Source organism: Sus scrofa, chromosome 1 (genome assembly GCF_054392235.1).
Source record: "Sus scrofa isolate SSC_HxYL_T2T_F1_AM1 chromosome 1, Sscrofa_HxYL_maternal_Yorkshire_Landrace_v2.0, whole genome shotgun sequence".
NCBI classification, from domain to species: Eukaryota; Metazoa; Chordata; class Mammalia; order Artiodactyla; family Suidae; genus Sus; species Sus scrofa.
In genome coordinates, this window is record NC_139383.1 from 240,925,320 (window position 1) to 240,942,469 (window position 17,150).

The following is a 17,150-nucleotide window of genomic DNA, read 5'->3' on the forward strand; positions in this document are numbered from 1 at the left end:
GTTTCCATACAAATTTAAAATTTTTTTGTTCCAGTTCCATTCCAAAATACCATTAGTATTTTGATAGGGATTACATTGCCTGTGTAGATTGCCTTGGGTAGTGTAGTTATTTTGACAATATTAATTCTTCCAATGCAAGAATATGGTATATCTTTTCATCTAATTGTGTCATCTTCAGATTTCTTCATCAGCTTTTTATAGTTTTCCAAGCACAGGTCTTTTACTTCCTTAGATAGCTTTATATCTAGATATTTTATTCTTTACGATGCGATAGAAGATGGGATTTTTTTTCCTTAATTTCGCTGATACTTTGGTGTTAAGGTATAGAAATGAAACATATTTCTATATGTTCATTTTGTATCCTGCAACTTTATATGGTACCATGTCATTTTCAAATATTGATAGTTTTACTTCTTCTTTTCAAGCTTAGATTCCTTTTATTTCTTTTTCTTATTTTTGCTGTGGCTAGGACTTCCAAAACTATATTGAATAAATGTGGTGAGAGTGGAAATCCTTGTCTTATTCTTAATCTTAGAGGAAATGCTTTTAGCTTTTCACCATTGATTATAATGTTAGCTGTGGGTTTGTCATGTATAGCCTTTGTTATGCTGAGGTATGTTGCCTCTGTGCATGCTTTTTGGATGTTGAATTTTATCAAAAGCTTTTTGGGCATCTTTCGAGATGATCTTTTTTTTAATTCAGTTTGTTGATGTGGTATATCATATTAATTTATTTGTGGATATTGAAAAATCCTTGCATCTCTGGGATAAATTCCACTTGATTATAGTGTATGATTGTTATAATGTATTGTTGTTACTTGGTTTGGTAATATTTTGTTGAGGATTTGTTTGTCTTGATCATCAGTGGTGTTGGCATGTAATTTTTTTGGGGTGGTAATAAATTTGTTTGATTTTGGTATATGGCTGATGGTGGCCTGGTAGGATGAGCTAGAAATATTCCTTCCTTTGGAATTTTTTGTAATATTTTTGAGAGAGTACGTGTTAACTCTTCTGTAAATGTTCGGTAGATTTCACCTGTGTAGCCAGCTAGTCCTGTACCTTTATTTGTTGGGTTTTTTTTTTTTCCTTATCAGTAATTGGTCTATTGTTATTTTCTATTTCTTCCTGGTTTAGTCTTGGGATATCATACCTTTCTAAGAATTTGTCCACTTCATTGACTTATAGTTGGTTGTAGTAGTCTCTTATGATCCTTTGTGTTTCTGTGGTGTTGGTTTTAACTCGTCCCTATTGATTTCTCATTTTACTGATGTGTACTCTCTTCCTCTTGATGAGTCTGGCTCAAGGTTTATCAATTTTTTTTTATCTTTCCAAAGAGCCAGCTGTTAGTTTCATAGATCTTTTCTTCTTCTTTTTTTTTTTTTTTTTAAGTCAGTATTTCGTTTATTTCTGCTCTAATCTTTATGGTTCCTTTCCTTCTAACTTTGGGTTTTGTTCTTCCTTCTTTTGTGTCTTTAGGTATAAGTTTAGGTTGTTTATTTGAGATTTTTCTTATTTCCAGAGGTAAGCTTGTATTGCTGTAAACCTCCCTCTTAGAATTGCTTTTGCTACATCCCATAGATTTTAGATCATCGTATTTTCATTTTCATTTGTCTTTAGGTATTTTTTTATTTCCATTTTGATTTCTTTAGTGGTCCATTGCTTGTTTAATAGCATATTGTTTTCCTTCCATGTGTTTGTCTTTTTTCAGTTTTTTTCTTATAGTTGGTTTCTAGTCTCACAGCATTGTGGTTGCAAAAGATGCCTGATGTTTCAGTTTTCTTAAATTTACCAAGGCTTGTTTTGTGGTCTTGCATGTGATCTATTCTGGTGCCTATTTTCTGTGCATTTGAAAAAAATGTGTGTTTTACTGCTTTCAGATGGAATGCTCCTATATATATCACTTAAGTCCGTGAGGTATAATCTGTCATTGAAGTTCAGTCTGGATGATCTGTCTATTGCTATAAGTGGGGGTATTAAAGTCTCTTTCTATTATTGTCCCTATTGTATTACTGTCAACTTCTTCTTTTATGTCTGTTAATACTTGGCTTGTATATTTGGGTGCTTCTATGTTTGGTGCATATATATTTATGGTTTTTATGTCTTAGATTGATTTTTTGATCAATATGTAGTGGCCCTCTTTGTTTCTTATAACAGGCTTTCTTTTAAAGTGTGTTTCATTTGGTATAAGTATTGCTACAAGGAATTATTTTGGTTTCCATTTATATGGAATACATTTTTCATTCTCTCACTTTCAGTCTGTATATGTCTCTAGATCTGAAATGAGTCTCTGGTAGGCAGCATGTACACAGGTCCTATTTCTGTATCTATTCAGCACTCTGTGTCTTTTGGTTGGAGCATTTAATGTATTTAAATATAAGGTAATTATTGCTGTGTTCTTACTGTTATTTTGAAAACTGTTTTAGGTTTGTTTTTATAGCTTTTTTTTCCTCCTTCTTTTTTTTTTTTTTTGTCTTTTTAGGGTCACACCTGTAGTATATGGAGGTTCCCAGACTAGGCGTTGAGTCAGAGCTACATCTGCCAGCCTACACCACAACCGCAGCAACACCAGATCCAAGCTGTGTCTGTGACCCACACCACAGATTACCACAGTGCTGGATTTTTATCCCACTGAGTGAGGCCAGGGATCAAACCTGCATCCTCATGGATGCTAGTCAGATTCATTTCCACTGAGCCACAATGGGAACTCGTTTTGTTATGATTTGATGACTGTCTAACTGTTATCTTTGCAATTCCTTTTTCTTTTTTGTGTGTATATCTCTTAGAGAGTTTTAGTTTGTGTTTATCTTGATTTTTTTTTTAATAGCAGTCTATATAAGACATAGCTGAAACCTTCCCTAATCTGGGAAAGTCCAGTTACTCAAGTCTAGGAAATGCAGAGAATCCAATACAGGATGAACCCAAAGAGGAATATATTAAGACATACTGTAACTGAACGTATACACTGATACAGTGTAAGAATGCCAAGTAGTCATTAAAAGGAATGAGTAGCTACTTTCCATATAGAGAATAAATACCACATATACAACTAAAAAAGATGTATTATAATTAAAATAATACAAGTTAAAAGTAGAGTTTTATTTTCTTTTTCAGCTGCCCTGCAGCATATGGAGTTCCCAATTCAGGGATCATATTTGAGCCGCATTTGCAACCTAAACCACAGCTGTGGCAACCTGTGATCTTTAACCCACTGTGCCAGGTCAGGGATCAAACCTGCATCCCAGGGATCCTGTTGTGCTACAGTAGGAAATGCAAGAGAGAATTTTACTTACATATTTATTTAATAATGATTTTTATTTTTCCCATTATAGCTGGTTTACAGTGTTCTGTCAATTTTCTAATTTACAGCAAGGTGACATAATCACACATACATGTATACATTCTTTTTTCTCATATTATCCTCCATTATGCTCCATCACAAGTGACTAGATTTAGTTCCCATAGCTACATAGCAGGATCTCATTGCTTATCCATTCCAAAGGCAATAGTTTGCATCTATTAATCCCAAATTCCCAGTCCACCCAACTCACTCTCCCTCGGCAACTGCAAATCTGTTCTCCAACTCCATGATTTTCTTTTCTGTGGAAAGGTTCATTGGTGCCATATATTAGATTGTAGATATAAATGATATCATATGGTATTTGTCTTTCTCTTTCTGACTGACTTCTCTCAGGATGAGAGTCTCTAGTTCCATCCATGTTGCTGCAAAGGGCATTATTTTGTTCTTTTTTTGTGACTGAGTAGTATTTCATTGTATATATATACCACATCTTAATCCAGTCATCTGTCGATGGATATTTAGGTTGTTTTCATGTCTTGGCTGTTGTGAATGGAGCTGCAATGAACATGCGGGTGCATGTGTCTTTTTTAAGGAAAGTTTTGTCCAGATATATGCTCAGGAGTGGGATTGCTAGGTCATATGGTAGTTCTATGTATAGTTTTCTAGGGTACCTCCATACTGTTCTCCATAGTGGTTGTACCAGTTTACATTCCCACCAATAGTGCAGGAGGGTTCCCTTTTCTCCACACCCCCTCCAGCATTTGTTACTTGTGGACTTATTAATCATGACCATTCTGACTGGTGTGAGGTGGAACCTCATAGTACTTTTGATTTGCATTTCTCTAATAATCAGGGATTTGGGCATTTTTCATGTGCTTGTTGGCCATCTGTATATCTTCTTTGGAGAAATGTCCATCAGGTCTTTTGCCTATTTTTCAATTAGGTTGTTGGCTTTTTTTGCTGTTGAGTTATATAAGTTGTTTGTATATTTTAGAGATTAAGCCCTTGCCAGTTGCATCGTTTGAAACTATTTTTTCCCATTCTTAAGTTGTCTTTTTGGTTTTTTTATGATTTCCTTTGCTGTGTAAAAGATTGTCTGTCTGGTTAGGTCCCAGTGGTTTATTTTTGCTTTTATTTCTGTTGCTTTGGGAGACTGACCTGAGAAAACATTTCTAAGGTTGATATCAAGGAATGTTTTGCCTATGTTCTCCTCTAGGAGTTTGATGGTGTCTTGTCTTACATTTAAGTCTTTAAGCCATTTTGAGTTTATTTGTGTGCATGGTGTGAGGGTACATTTCAGTTTCATTGATTTACATGCAGCTGTCCAGTTTTCCCAGCACCACTTGCTGAAAAGACTGTCTTTTTCCCATTTTATGTTCTTGCCTCCTCTGTCAAAGATTAATTGACTGTAGGTGTCTGGGTTTATTTCTGTGTTCTCTATTCTGTTCCATTGGTCTGTCTGTCTGTCTTGGCACCAGTACTACACTGTCTTGATTACTGTGGCTTTATAATATTGCCTTAAGTCTGGGAGAGTTATGCCTCCTGCTTGGTTTTTGTTCCCCAGGATTGCTTTGGCAATTCTGGGTTGTTTGTGGTTCCCTATAAATTTTTGGATTGTTTGTTCTAGTTCTGTGAAAAATGTCATGGGTAATTTGATAGGGATTGCGTTGCATCTGTAGATTGTTTTGGGTAGTATGGCCATTTTTACAATATTAATTTTCCAATCCAGGAGCATGGAATATCTCCATTTCTGTGAGTCCTCTTTAATTTCTTTGATTAATGTTTTATAGTTCTTGGCATGTAAGTCTTTCACCTCCTTTGTCAGGTTTATTGTCAGGTATTTGATTTTTTTGGTGCAATTTTAAAAGGTATTTTTGTATTCCTTTTCTAATGTCTCATTGTTGGTGTGCAGAAATGCGACCAATTTCTGAATGTTAATCTTATATCCTGCTACTTTGCTGATTTTGTTGATCAGTTTGAGTAGTTTTTGGGTTGAGTCCTTAGAGTTTTCTAGGTATATTATCATGTCATCTGCTATGGTGACAATTTTACCTCTTCTCTTCCAATTTGGATGCCATTTATTTCTTTTGTTTGTCTGATTGCTGTGGCTAGGACTTCCAGTACTATGTTGAATAACAGTGGTGAGAGTGGGCATCCTTGTTTTGTTCCAGATTTTAGTGGCAAGTCTTTCAACTTTTCTCCATTGAGTGTTACATTTGCTGTGGGTTTGTCATAAATGGCTTTGATTATGTTAAGGTATGTTCCCTCTATACCCACTTTGGTGAGAGTTTTTATCATGAATGGATATTGGACTTTGTCAAATGCTTTCTTTGTATCTACTGAGATGATCATGTGGTTTTTTGACTTTTCTTTTGTTAATGTGGTGTCTGATGTTGATTGATTTGTGTATGTTGAACCATCCTTGTGAACCTAGGATGAATCCCACTTGGTCGTGATGTATGACCTTTCTTATACATTGTTAGATTTGGTTGGCTAAAATTTTGTTGAGAATTTTTGCGTCTATATTCATCAAAGATATTGGCCTGTAGTTTTCTTTTTTAGTAGTATCTTTATTTGGTTTTAGTATTAGGGTGATGGTGGTGTCATAGAATGTCTTTGGGAGTGTTCTTTCTTCTTCAACCTTTTGGAAAAGTTTAAGGAGAATGGGTATAATTTCCTTTTTGTATATTTGGTAGAATTTGCCTGTGAAGCCATCTGGTCCTGGATTTTTATTTGTAGGTATTGTTTTTATGACATGCTCAATTTCATTTCTAGTGATGGGTCTGTTTAGTTGGTCTGTTTCTTCCTGATTCAGTTTTGGAAGGCTGTAAGTCTCTAGAAAGTTGTCCATTTCTTCTAGGATGTCAAATTTGTTGGCATACAATTGTTCATAGTATTCTCTTCCGGTTTTTTGTATTTCTGTAGTATCTGTTGTGATTTCTCCTTTCTCATTTATTGTTTTATTTATTTGGGTTTTTTCTCTCCTCTTCTTGGTAAGTCTAGCCAGAGGTTTGTCAATTTTGTTTATCTTGTCAAAGAACCAGCTCTTGGTTTTATTTCTATTGTTTTTTGAATCTCTATTTTATTGATTTTTCTCTCTGATCTTTTTGGTTTCCTTTCTTCTGCTGACTTTAGGTTTTGTTTTTTCTTCTTTTTCTAATTTATTCAGGCGGTGGGTTAAGTTGGAGATTTTAGATTTTTCCTCTCTTTTGAAGAAAGCCCATATTGCTATGAACTTCCCCCTGAGCACTGCTTTTGCAGCATCCCATAGAGTTTGAATGGTTGTGTTTTCATTATCATTTGTCTTGATGTATTTTTTAATTTCCTTCTTGATTTCCTCATTGACCCATTGGTTTTTTAGTAACCTGTTGTTTATTCTCCATGTAGTCAGTTTTTTCTCATTTCTTTTCTTGTGGTTGATTTCTACTTTCATGCCATTGTGGATGCAAGAGAGAATTTTAAAAGCAACAAAGGCAGAGCAACAGATAACATACAGGGGAACTCCCATAAGGGTATCGGTTTATTTTTCAGCATAAACTCTGCAGGCCAGAAAGCAGTGGCACAGTATATTCAATGTAATGAAAGACTAGACCTAACGTCAAGAATACCCAGGAATCCCTTGGTGGCTCAGCAGGTTAAGAATCTGGCATTGTTATTGCTGTGGCTCAGATCACTACTGTAGTGTGTATTTGATTTCTAACCCAGGGAACTTCTGCATGTCTTGGACGTGGCCATTAAAAAAGAAAAAAAAAAAAAGGAGTTCCCGTCATGGCTCAGTGGATAATGAATCCAACCAGGAACCATGAAGTTGCTGGTTCCATCCCTGGCTTCGATCAATGGGTTAACGATCCGGCACTGCCGTGAGCTGTGGTGTAAGTCACAGACGTGGCTTGGATCCCACGTTGCTGTGGCTGTGGTGTAGGCTGGTGGCTACAGCTCCGATTAGACCCTAGCCTGGGGACCTCCGTATACCATGGGTGCAGTCCTAGGAAAGACAAAAAGAAAAAAAAAGGAAAGTATACTCCGCAATAGTCTCGCCATCAAATATGAGATCAAAAGCTCTACAAACAAGCAAAAGCTGAAAAAGTTTAGCCTTACCAAACCAGCTTTACAACAAAGTTAAAGGAACTTCTTTAGGTGAAAAAAGTAAAGGCCAAAACTCAAAATAAGATTACGGAATGAATAAGCTCACTGGTAAAGGTGAAAATGAAATAGAGGCAATCATCCACACACATTGCTAGTAAGGAGCTTAAAAGGCAAAAGGAGCAAAATCATTTATAACCATAATACACAGTTATGGGATACAGAGAACAATGACATATAAAATTTGTTATCAAAATCAGTAATTGTGAGGGGAGGAGAGTAAAAAAAAAAAAGAATGTTTTAAAAACATTGAGGAATGCATTGAGGAATTCCCATTGTGGTGCAGGGGAGAAACTGACTGGTATCCATGAGGATTTGGGTTCAATCCCTGGCCTCAATTAGTGGGTTAAAGACCTGGTGTTGCTGCAGGCTGCAACATAGGTCGCAGATGCGTTTTGGATCTGGCGTTGCTCTGGCTGTGGTGTAGACTGTCAGCTGCAGCTTTGATTTGCCCCTAGTTCAGGAACTTCCATGTGCCATAAGTGTAGCCCTGAAAGGAAAAACAAAAAAAACACAATGCTTTTATTCAATTTTATGGTTTATGTCTGCATTGTATATTGATTTGAAAGAAAAAATTTAAAGCACAAAGTTATCGAAGGCTGGCAATTCAAGCAATTGTTTGCTAATAAAAAGTTTAAGATATAGTTTTGAATGGTAGAGTGGAAAAAAAGAATAAGTGATCCTCTACCTACCTATGTCATTCACTAGTCACAGCCATAATATATGAACAGGTTTGTTCCTAATCATACAACCTCTGTTATATGTTCACTGATGTTCATTTCCTAGTGTTTTTTCTATACATTATAAGAACATCAAGACAACAGTTAACTCATTTAAATTACTGTCTAAAAGTGAAGGTAGTCATTTTCTATGGCACAATTAAAACAAAGCAAGATACAACAATACTCTGCTATCCCTAGGAAATCCTTATTTAATCTCACATAGATGGGTAAAAATTTCTTTCCAGTTAGACACTGCAGATGTATTTAAATACAGTTCATTTTTCCCACTGTATTTTCTTATATCATGCCGTGTTGGTAAATTCATATTATTTGTATTTTGATGAATTTTTTTTATTTATTAACATTGAGCTTACAACTTATAATAAATTATGTTTTGGTCAAACATACAATCTTAGACTAAGTTGAAAATGAAGGTGAGCCAACAATCATAGTTGGATTCTCTGTTATGTACATTTTTATAATTGTTTTTCTTAGTATGACATTGAAGAATGAAATATACCTAACTCATTAAAATGAAGAATATTTGAATATTTCAATTTATTTTTTTGATCTTTTAGGAGACGTGGCCTTGAAGAATCTCGAAATTAAAGAAAATGCCTTGGTATGTTTTGACTATAAAATTTTTGTTATATTACTGCAATTAGCAATATAGACTTTTTCCTGATTTACTTTGTCATCTTAAATTATGTAAATTTGAGAAAAAAATTTTTTTTCTTTTTAGGGCCATACCTGTGACACATGGAAGTTCCCAGGCTAGGGGTCCAATTAGAGCTGCAGTTGCCAGCCTATGCCACAGCAACATGGGATCTGAGCCGTGTCTGAACCACACCATGGCTCACGGCAACACCAGATCCTTATCCCACTGTGCTATGCCAGGGATTGAACCTGCATTCCCACGATGCCAATCGTGTTCATAACCTGCTGCGCTGCAATGGAAACTCCAAGAAAAGTTTTTAAAAATAATTTTTGGGAGTTCCCGTCGTGGCGCAGTGGTTAATGAATCCGACTAGGAACCATGAGGTTGCAGGTTCGGTCCTTGCCCTTGCTCAGTGGGTTAACGATCCGGCGTTGCCGTGAGCTGTGGTGTAGGTTGCAGATGCGGCTCAGATCCTGTGTTGCTGTGGCTCTGGCGTAGGCCAGTGGCTACAGCTCTGATTCGACCCCTAGCCTGGGAACCTCCATATGCCGCAGGAGCGGCCCAAAGAAATGGCAAAAAGACAAAAAAAAAAAAAAAATTCTTTTGTTGGGGTTCCCTGGTTGCCTAGCGATTCAGGATCTGGTGTTGTCACTTCTGTGGCTTTGGTCACTGCTGTGGTGTGGGTTTGATCCCTAGCCCAGGAACTTCTGCAAGCTCTGGTGTGGCCAAAAAATTAAAAAAAATAAATAAGCTAATTGAAAAAAATTGAATTTTGCAAAATGGACTTTTAATCTCTGGAATAGTGCAAACTATAATTTTTCCCATTAAAATATTTCTAAAACCTCTCTTTTCTTATATGGCTTAATTTTATTATTTTTTATTTATTTATTTTTTGGTCTTTTGCCCTTTTTTTAGGGCCACACCTGCAGCATATGGAGGTTCCCAGGCTAGGGGTCTAATCGGAGCTGTTGCTGCCAGCCTACGCCAGAGCCACAGCAATGCCAGATCCAAGCCACGTCTGCGACCTCCACCACAGCTCATGGCAACACTGGTTCCTTAACCCACTGAGTGAGGCCAGGAATGGAACCTGTAACCTTATGGTTCTTAGTTGGATTCATTTCTGCTGCGCCATGAGGGGAACTCCATTATATGGCTTAATTTTAGATTAACTTTCCTAATACCGTTTTAATCATTTTTTTAAACCATAGAATTCTTTGCCATTATTTACATTTATAGTATTTTGCAATCATTATCAGTATGTATTTCCAAAACGTTTTAGTTACACCAAAGGGAACCCTGTAACCATTAAGAAATAACTCCCTATTCCTCTCCTTACATACCCTGCTAACCTCTCATCTACTGTCTTTTATGAACTTTGTCTATTCCAGGTACCACATATAAATGGAATTCTGTTTGTCATTTTTTGCCTAGTTTATGTGACTTTTCATAATTCTTCAAGATTTATGCATGCTGTAGAATGTATTATAAAATCACTCCTTTTTATGGCTGAACAATATTGTGCTATATGTATATGCCACATTTTGTCCATTTATCTGTTCATGGACACTTGGATTGTTTTCTCTCTTTGGCTGTTGTAAATCATGCTGCCGTGAACATGAGCACATGTGTTTGTTCAAGAGCATCCTTTCAAGGAGTTCCCGTCGTGGCTCAGTGGTTAATAAGTCTGACTAGGAACCATGAGGTTGTGGGTTTGATCCCTGGCCTTGCTCAGTGGGTTAAGGATCTGGTGTTGCCATGGGCTGTGGTGTAGGTTGCAGATGTGGCTCAGATCCCACGTTGTTGTGGCTCTGGTGTAGGCTGGCGTCTATGGCTCTGATTAGACCCCTAGCCTGGGAACCTCCATATGCCATGGGAGCGGCCCAAGAAATGGCAAAAAAGACCAAAAAAAAAAAAAAAAAAGCATCCTTTCAGTTCCTGTGGGTAAATACCTAGGAATGGTATTGCTGGATTATATGGTAATTTTATGTTTAGCTTTTTTAGGAACTCCCCTAACAAATGAACCATTTTATGCAGGCATACTTGGAGATTTTGTAGCTTTGGCTCCAATCCACTGAAATGAAGTAAATATTGCAATAGAGCAAGTCAGATGAATTTTTTGATTTCCTAGTGCATATAAAAATTCTGTTTACATCGTACTGGATTCTTTCAAGTGTGCAGTAGCTAAAGAAAAAGCAGTGTACATATCTTAATTAAAAATGATGTTGGACCTTAACCCACTGAGCAAGGCCAGGGATGGAAACTGTGTCCTCCTGGATACTAGTCAGATTTGTTTCCGCTGAGCCTCAATGCGAACTCCTATTTCTTAAATTTTAATTTGATTTAATTAAATTTGGCCACTTCACGCAGTGGCTTAATGTGGGATCTCAGTTCCCAGACCAGGGATTGAACCTGGGCTGCAGCAGTGAAAGTACCAAATCCTAACCACTAGACCACCAGGGAACTCCCCAGAGAAGAAATTTTTGTAAATTACATTTATTTTACATTACATTAATCGTATTTGTCCCATGCACTTAAAAAATTTTCATAACGTATACCTGTACGGTGTAAACTCCATGAGAGTAGGGCTTTACCTCCACCAATTATGAAACTACTTAGAATTTAGTAGGTACTCAATGAACATTTTCTGGCTCAAGGATTATAAAATTCAAGAGGAACAAAAAGTATAAAGTAAAAGTAATTTTCCCCTCTATCTCTCCAGATACCCAGTTTCTATCCAGAGAGGCAATTACCATTTTACCAATTTCTTTTGTATTTTTCTAGAGATATTATAAGCCTGTCTAAGAGTGTGTGTGTTTGTGTGTAGACCCTATAATTAACCTTTTTTATTCCTTCAAATGTTAACAACTTATACATATTTCCTAATACCTTATCTTTTTTATCTATATGTACATATTTTTGGGGTCATTTGGGGGTCACACTAATTTTTGGTGTGTATCTGTGTATGTGTATATATATGTATACATATATATGTGTATATACATACATACATATATATGTGTGTGTATATATATATATATAGGGGGTCATTTCACACTAATTTTTGGAAAATTCTCTCTTCTTAAAGATGGTATAGTTTCCTTGAATGAGAATCTCCTCAAATGTATCTGACCAGTTATTGGGGGTATTTAAGGTACCAGGATTTTGTGATTTTAAACATTTTTGCAATAAATGCTCTTGTATGGTGATCCTCACTCATATGTACATGTATGGGCAGATAATAACCTAGGAATGGAATTGCTGGCTCAAAGTGTAAATGTATGTAAAATTTTAATGAATATTGGCAAATTTCCTTCCAAAGACATTATATCAATTTATACTTCCATCAACAATGGATAAGGGCACCATTTTCCTTCATGCTAGCCAACACAATTGTCAGATTTTAAGATTGTTAGGAACTTAGAGCTAAAAAATGATATCACATTGTAACTTTTATGTTCTTTCTTTAAATATGAATGAAATAAAATGTATTGTTAATCATTAAAAAAAAAATGATGCTGGAGTTCCCATCATGGCTCAGCAGTAACAAACCCAACTAAGATCCATGAGGACATGGGTTCAGTCCCTGGCCTCACTCAGTGGGTCAGTAATCCAGCATTGCCATGAGCCATCATGTAGGTCACAGATATGGCTTGGGTCCTGCATTGCTATGGCTGTGGTGTAGGCCAGCATCTACAGCTCCAATTTGACCCCTAGCCTAGGAACTTCCATATGACACAGGTGCATCCCTAAGAAGATAAATAATAATAATAATAACGCTGTTGGGAAGTTCCCATTATGGCTTAGCCATAACTAATCCGACTAGTATCCAAGAGGATGTGGGTTCAGTCCCTGGCCTCACCAGGTCAGTTAAGAAACTGGCATTGCCATGAACTGAGTGTAGATCGCAGATGCGGCTTGTATCCTGCATTGCTGTGGCTGTGGCGTAGGCCAGCAGCTGCAGCTCCAATTCAACCCCTAGCCTGGGAGCCTCCATGTGCCGTGAGGGTGGCCCTAAAAAAAAATGCTATTGGGAAAACTGTGTTGATAGATTTGCTTAACAGAGAATTGCTACAAACCTTCAGTTAAACCATCCCTCAGTACCTGGAAATCCCAATAAAACAAAGCAGAATAAAATGAGGTATGCCTGTATTCCCACCAGCAATGTATGATGGTTCTACTTTCTCCACATCATCCTTAACAACATTATTTTATTTTATTTTTGATAATAGCTGTCCTATTGGGTATGAAGTGGTATATCATTTTTTTTTTTTTCAGCATTTCTCTAAAGACTGGTGAGGTTGAGTATCTTTTCTTGGGCATATTGGCCATTTTTTATATGTTGTTTGGAAAAATGTGTTGAAAATCATTGCTGATTTTTTAAAATCTTTTTTTTAGAGTTGTGGTTCTTTGTATATTCTGTATATTTCTCCTTATATGATTTACAAATACTCCCCCCATTTCTGAGGGTTGCCCTATGCCTCTGTTAACAGTGTTATTATGTACAACATTTTTTATGCAAACAATTTTTAATTTTGATGAAATTAAATTCATATTTTTTTGTTGTCATTGTCTGTGCCTTTGGTGTGATATCCAAGAAGTCATTGCTAAATATAATGTCCAGAAGGTTTTAACCTTTTGTTTTCTTCTAAGTGTTTTAGTTTTAGTTCTTAGGTTTTTGGTTCATTTTGAGTTAATTTTTGTATATGGTATTAGGGTCCAACTTCATTCTTTTGCAAGTGGATATCCAGTTTTCCCAGCACCATTTATTAAAAAAGTTGTCCTTTCCCTGTTGAATGAGGAGAATTTTTTTTGAGGATATTTTTTGCAAAATGGAATTGAATCTCCTTACAGATACAAACTGATAGTGGAATTTCCCACTCCCCACCTCTCCCCGCCTTTCTCAGACACTATAAAAGCTGCAGTGATTCTGGTGTGGGTAACTTAGATGGTCAATATAGAATATAGAACCTATCTTCTATTTTAAGATGATCAATCTGAATTTTATGGATTTGAGGATAGTATTACAATTATGTATTTACAAATTTAAATAACTGTTGAAGATAAAGAGAAGATGTAGGTTAATTTAAATCATTGAAGTAATTTTGAGAAGAGAAAATAGTCATCTTTATATGTACTAATATTTTACATAAATATTTTTTGTAGAGTCAACTGGATGTACCATTTAAAATTAAAGTTGGCCATATAGGTAAGCTATCTTTCTTATTTGAATGTCCTCCTTGTTGGACATGCAACCAGAATAATATGTTTAGTATCTCTATAATATTAGTAATGTTTCTGACCATAAATTAAAATAATCACGTGTTTTTATCTAGTTAGAGCTTATTTGTGTAACTTAAAAATATTGTGTGGTCCATATATCCCTTGTTCAATACCTGTGAAATTATACATCTTATTAGATGCTAAAATGAGAGCCAAAGCATTAAATCTAATAGTACGATTGTCTCAGTTTCTTAAGTTTCTGACTAGTTACATTGCTATATTCCAATTAGCTATGGATTTGTAGTATAAGGATCATCCAGGCAGTGTGGCTAGGAAACCAGTCAGAATCCCAGTTTCTGCTGTAGTTTTCTTGTTTTCCAGGAAATACTGTGCTATTTTGCTTGTTTTATATTTCCAGTTTTTATAGTTTACCTTTTATATGTATGGTTCAGCAGAAATTGATTTTAATATGATCTTTTAACATGTTTAAATAAAACATGTATATTTGGTTTCTTATTTTGGCTTACCGTTTTAACTTTTATAGTTTAAACTTTGTTAGTCTAAGTATTGTGCAGGATGATCGTATTATTTGTGACTTGGAAGTATTTTTGTTATATAGATAATTTGTCTAGTAGAATTTATATAATGTTATTGCAAATGCATTGGAGAACAAGGTATTCTGAAAGGTTATGTAAATTATGTGATGATGTCTCCACAATTTTGTGCACTTACAGTTGGTGTTAGACAATATGCCGGAGAAAGTTTTTATCATTTGCATGGCTGAGACTCAAATTCTGTCCCCCCCCCGCCCCGGCCCCACAACTTAAAGATTGTTTAATATAAATAAGAGGGGAATAATGTCAGTCATTATTTTCCACCTCATATATTTATTTTTGCAGGTTTTCATGATTGTTTATATGTGAACATTTGAACTTCTTGTAATTGTGGTATATGTATAATTTTATATTTTGTTTTTTAAGTTAACATCTAATAAAGACTTCTCATAATCCACATTGATTTGATTTTATAAAGTAGTGTAATAATCTAGTGAATGCATATTTGGACATTATAAAGTAATTCAGCACTTCTGTTGGTACAAAAGTATTAGAGTAAACACTTTCATACAGCTTTTGAAAATATTCCTGAAGTCAGTGGGTTTTATAACAGTGATTTGTATGTCACTGTATATAAATTTAACATTAATTCAATAAAAATAAAAAAAAACATAAGGATAGTAGATAGACCTGCTTTTATTTAGAGCCTATCTTTGTTCCTTTCTCTTGTCTTTCCAGACTATATTTAAAAGTGATAATAATTTTCAGTGTTAATATAAGGTAGCAGAAAGTACACTGCATTAAATACCTAATACATAAGATAATCTTGAGAATCATTTAAGGTGTTGTTTGCCTTTCTCTATCATAGCACATGCCATTCTTTTATTTTTTACTTTTTTGCTTTTTGGGTCCATACCTGCGGCATATGGAGGGTCCCAGGCTAGGAGTCAAGTCGGAGCTACAGCTGCTGGCCTGCACCACAGCCACAGCAACATCAGATCTGAGCCATGTCTGTGACCTACACCACACACAGCTCACAGCAACACCAGATCCTTAACCCACTGAGTGAGGCCAGGGATCAAACCCGCAACCTCATGGTTCCTAGTCATATTCGTTTCTGCTGAGCTACAACAAGAACTCCCTGCACATGCCATTCTTTAATATCATTATTTATTTTTCTTCTAGACAATATTTTTTTTGGGAAATAGATTTAATTTTTAAATTTAATTTTAATTTTATTATATCCTCACATATACGTGGTATATAGTAGGAACACAGTTTGTTGAATGGAAGCATACAAATTTCCAAATGAATTGTACAGTAGTAAAACAAGTTTTATAAGAACGTATTGTCCCCTTGCCGTTAATGGGTGTTGTTAATCTTAGTGATCTTTCAAAGTTTTCCTCATTTAGCATGCAGAATTATGTGTATATCAAATATAAGTACTCAGCTATTTTCAAAGTAGTTGTTTTCATGTGGAATATTTTTGAACTTACCTTTGTTTATATTTTTTCTGAATTTTCCAAATTTTCTATAAGAAGCCTGCACTTCATAAGGAGAGGAAAAAACAGGTTGGCTTAAAAAAAAAAAAAAAAAGGCTTAGTAGTGAAAAATTCTCCATTGTTAGTTTCATATGTGTTTCTTTGAACACTTAATGTTATTATGTTGTTGTTCTCGGTCCTTCTAATCACTTTTTAAATTATTAATGTATGTGTTTATATGTGTGTGAGCAGTCTGCTTGTTACATTTATAAGTAAACTGTCAAATTTCTCACATTTTTTTCCCCCCAGTTCGCTCATTTCATTTTGGTAATATTTTGGACAGTATGGAAATTTGAAATGTTCACTATCTTTTCTCATTTTAAAACTTAGAAAGTTATTCCTCTTTTAGAAATCAGATAACGTATTTTTTTTTTCTCTGGATTGATTTAGTATTATTGGAATCTTTATCTCAATTTGAGGTTGTTTAAAACAAGGATTTTGGTTGGAGTTCCTATTGTGGTTCAGCGGTTAACCAGCCCAACTAGTTAGTATGCATGAGGACGTGGGTTCGATCCCTGGCCTTGCTCAGTTGGTTAAGGATCAGGCATTGCTGTGCGCTGTGGTGTAGGTCGCAGATGCGGCTTAGATCCCACATTGCTGTGGCTGTGGTGTAAGCTGGCAGCTACAGCTCCCATTTGACCCCTAGCCTGGGAACTTCCATATGCCATGAGTGTGGCCCTAAAAAGACAAAAAAAAAAAAAAACATGGATTTTGAGGTTATGTAATTAGGTATGTATAAGTATCTATTACTAATCAGTTAATGCAATAATGGTGTATTTAATCTTTTTCCTTCTCCAACCATGACAACTATTTCTAAATCTAGAGGTTGGTACTTTCTAAAAAATTTTAAAATATTTAAAAAACTCTTTATCATAGAAATTTTCAAAGTATATAAAACCAGAAATAATGGTATAATGAGCCTCTTACATAGTACTTTTTAGGTCAAGAAATATAATGTTTTTTAAAATACTCTGCTATTGGGTTATAGTAAAATATTTTGATTAATTTGAATAAT

At 35.4% G+C, this 17,150-nt stretch overlaps 1 protein-coding gene across 4 annotated transcripts in view; it reads left to right on the plus strand.

The window, feature by feature from the left end:
• VPS13A (vacuolar protein sorting 13 homolog A) overlaps positions 1 to 17,150 on the plus strand; it is a 261,965-nt gene that overhangs the window by 13,217 nt on the left and 231,598 nt on the right. For all 4 annotated transcript variants that reach the window (XR_014822948.1, XM_021065108.2, XM_084988047.1 and 1 more), the window contains exons 2-3: positions 8,741 to 8,784; positions 13,984 to 14,026. Coding sequence is in view for 3 of the 4 variants with exons in the window: in XM_021065108.2 (XP_020920767.2) it covers positions 8,741 to 8,784; positions 13,984 to 14,026 (87 nt within the window). In the remaining variant the exon portion in view is untranslated. The remainder of the gene's footprint in view (positions 1 to 8,740; positions 8,785 to 13,983; positions 14,027 to 17,150) is intronic.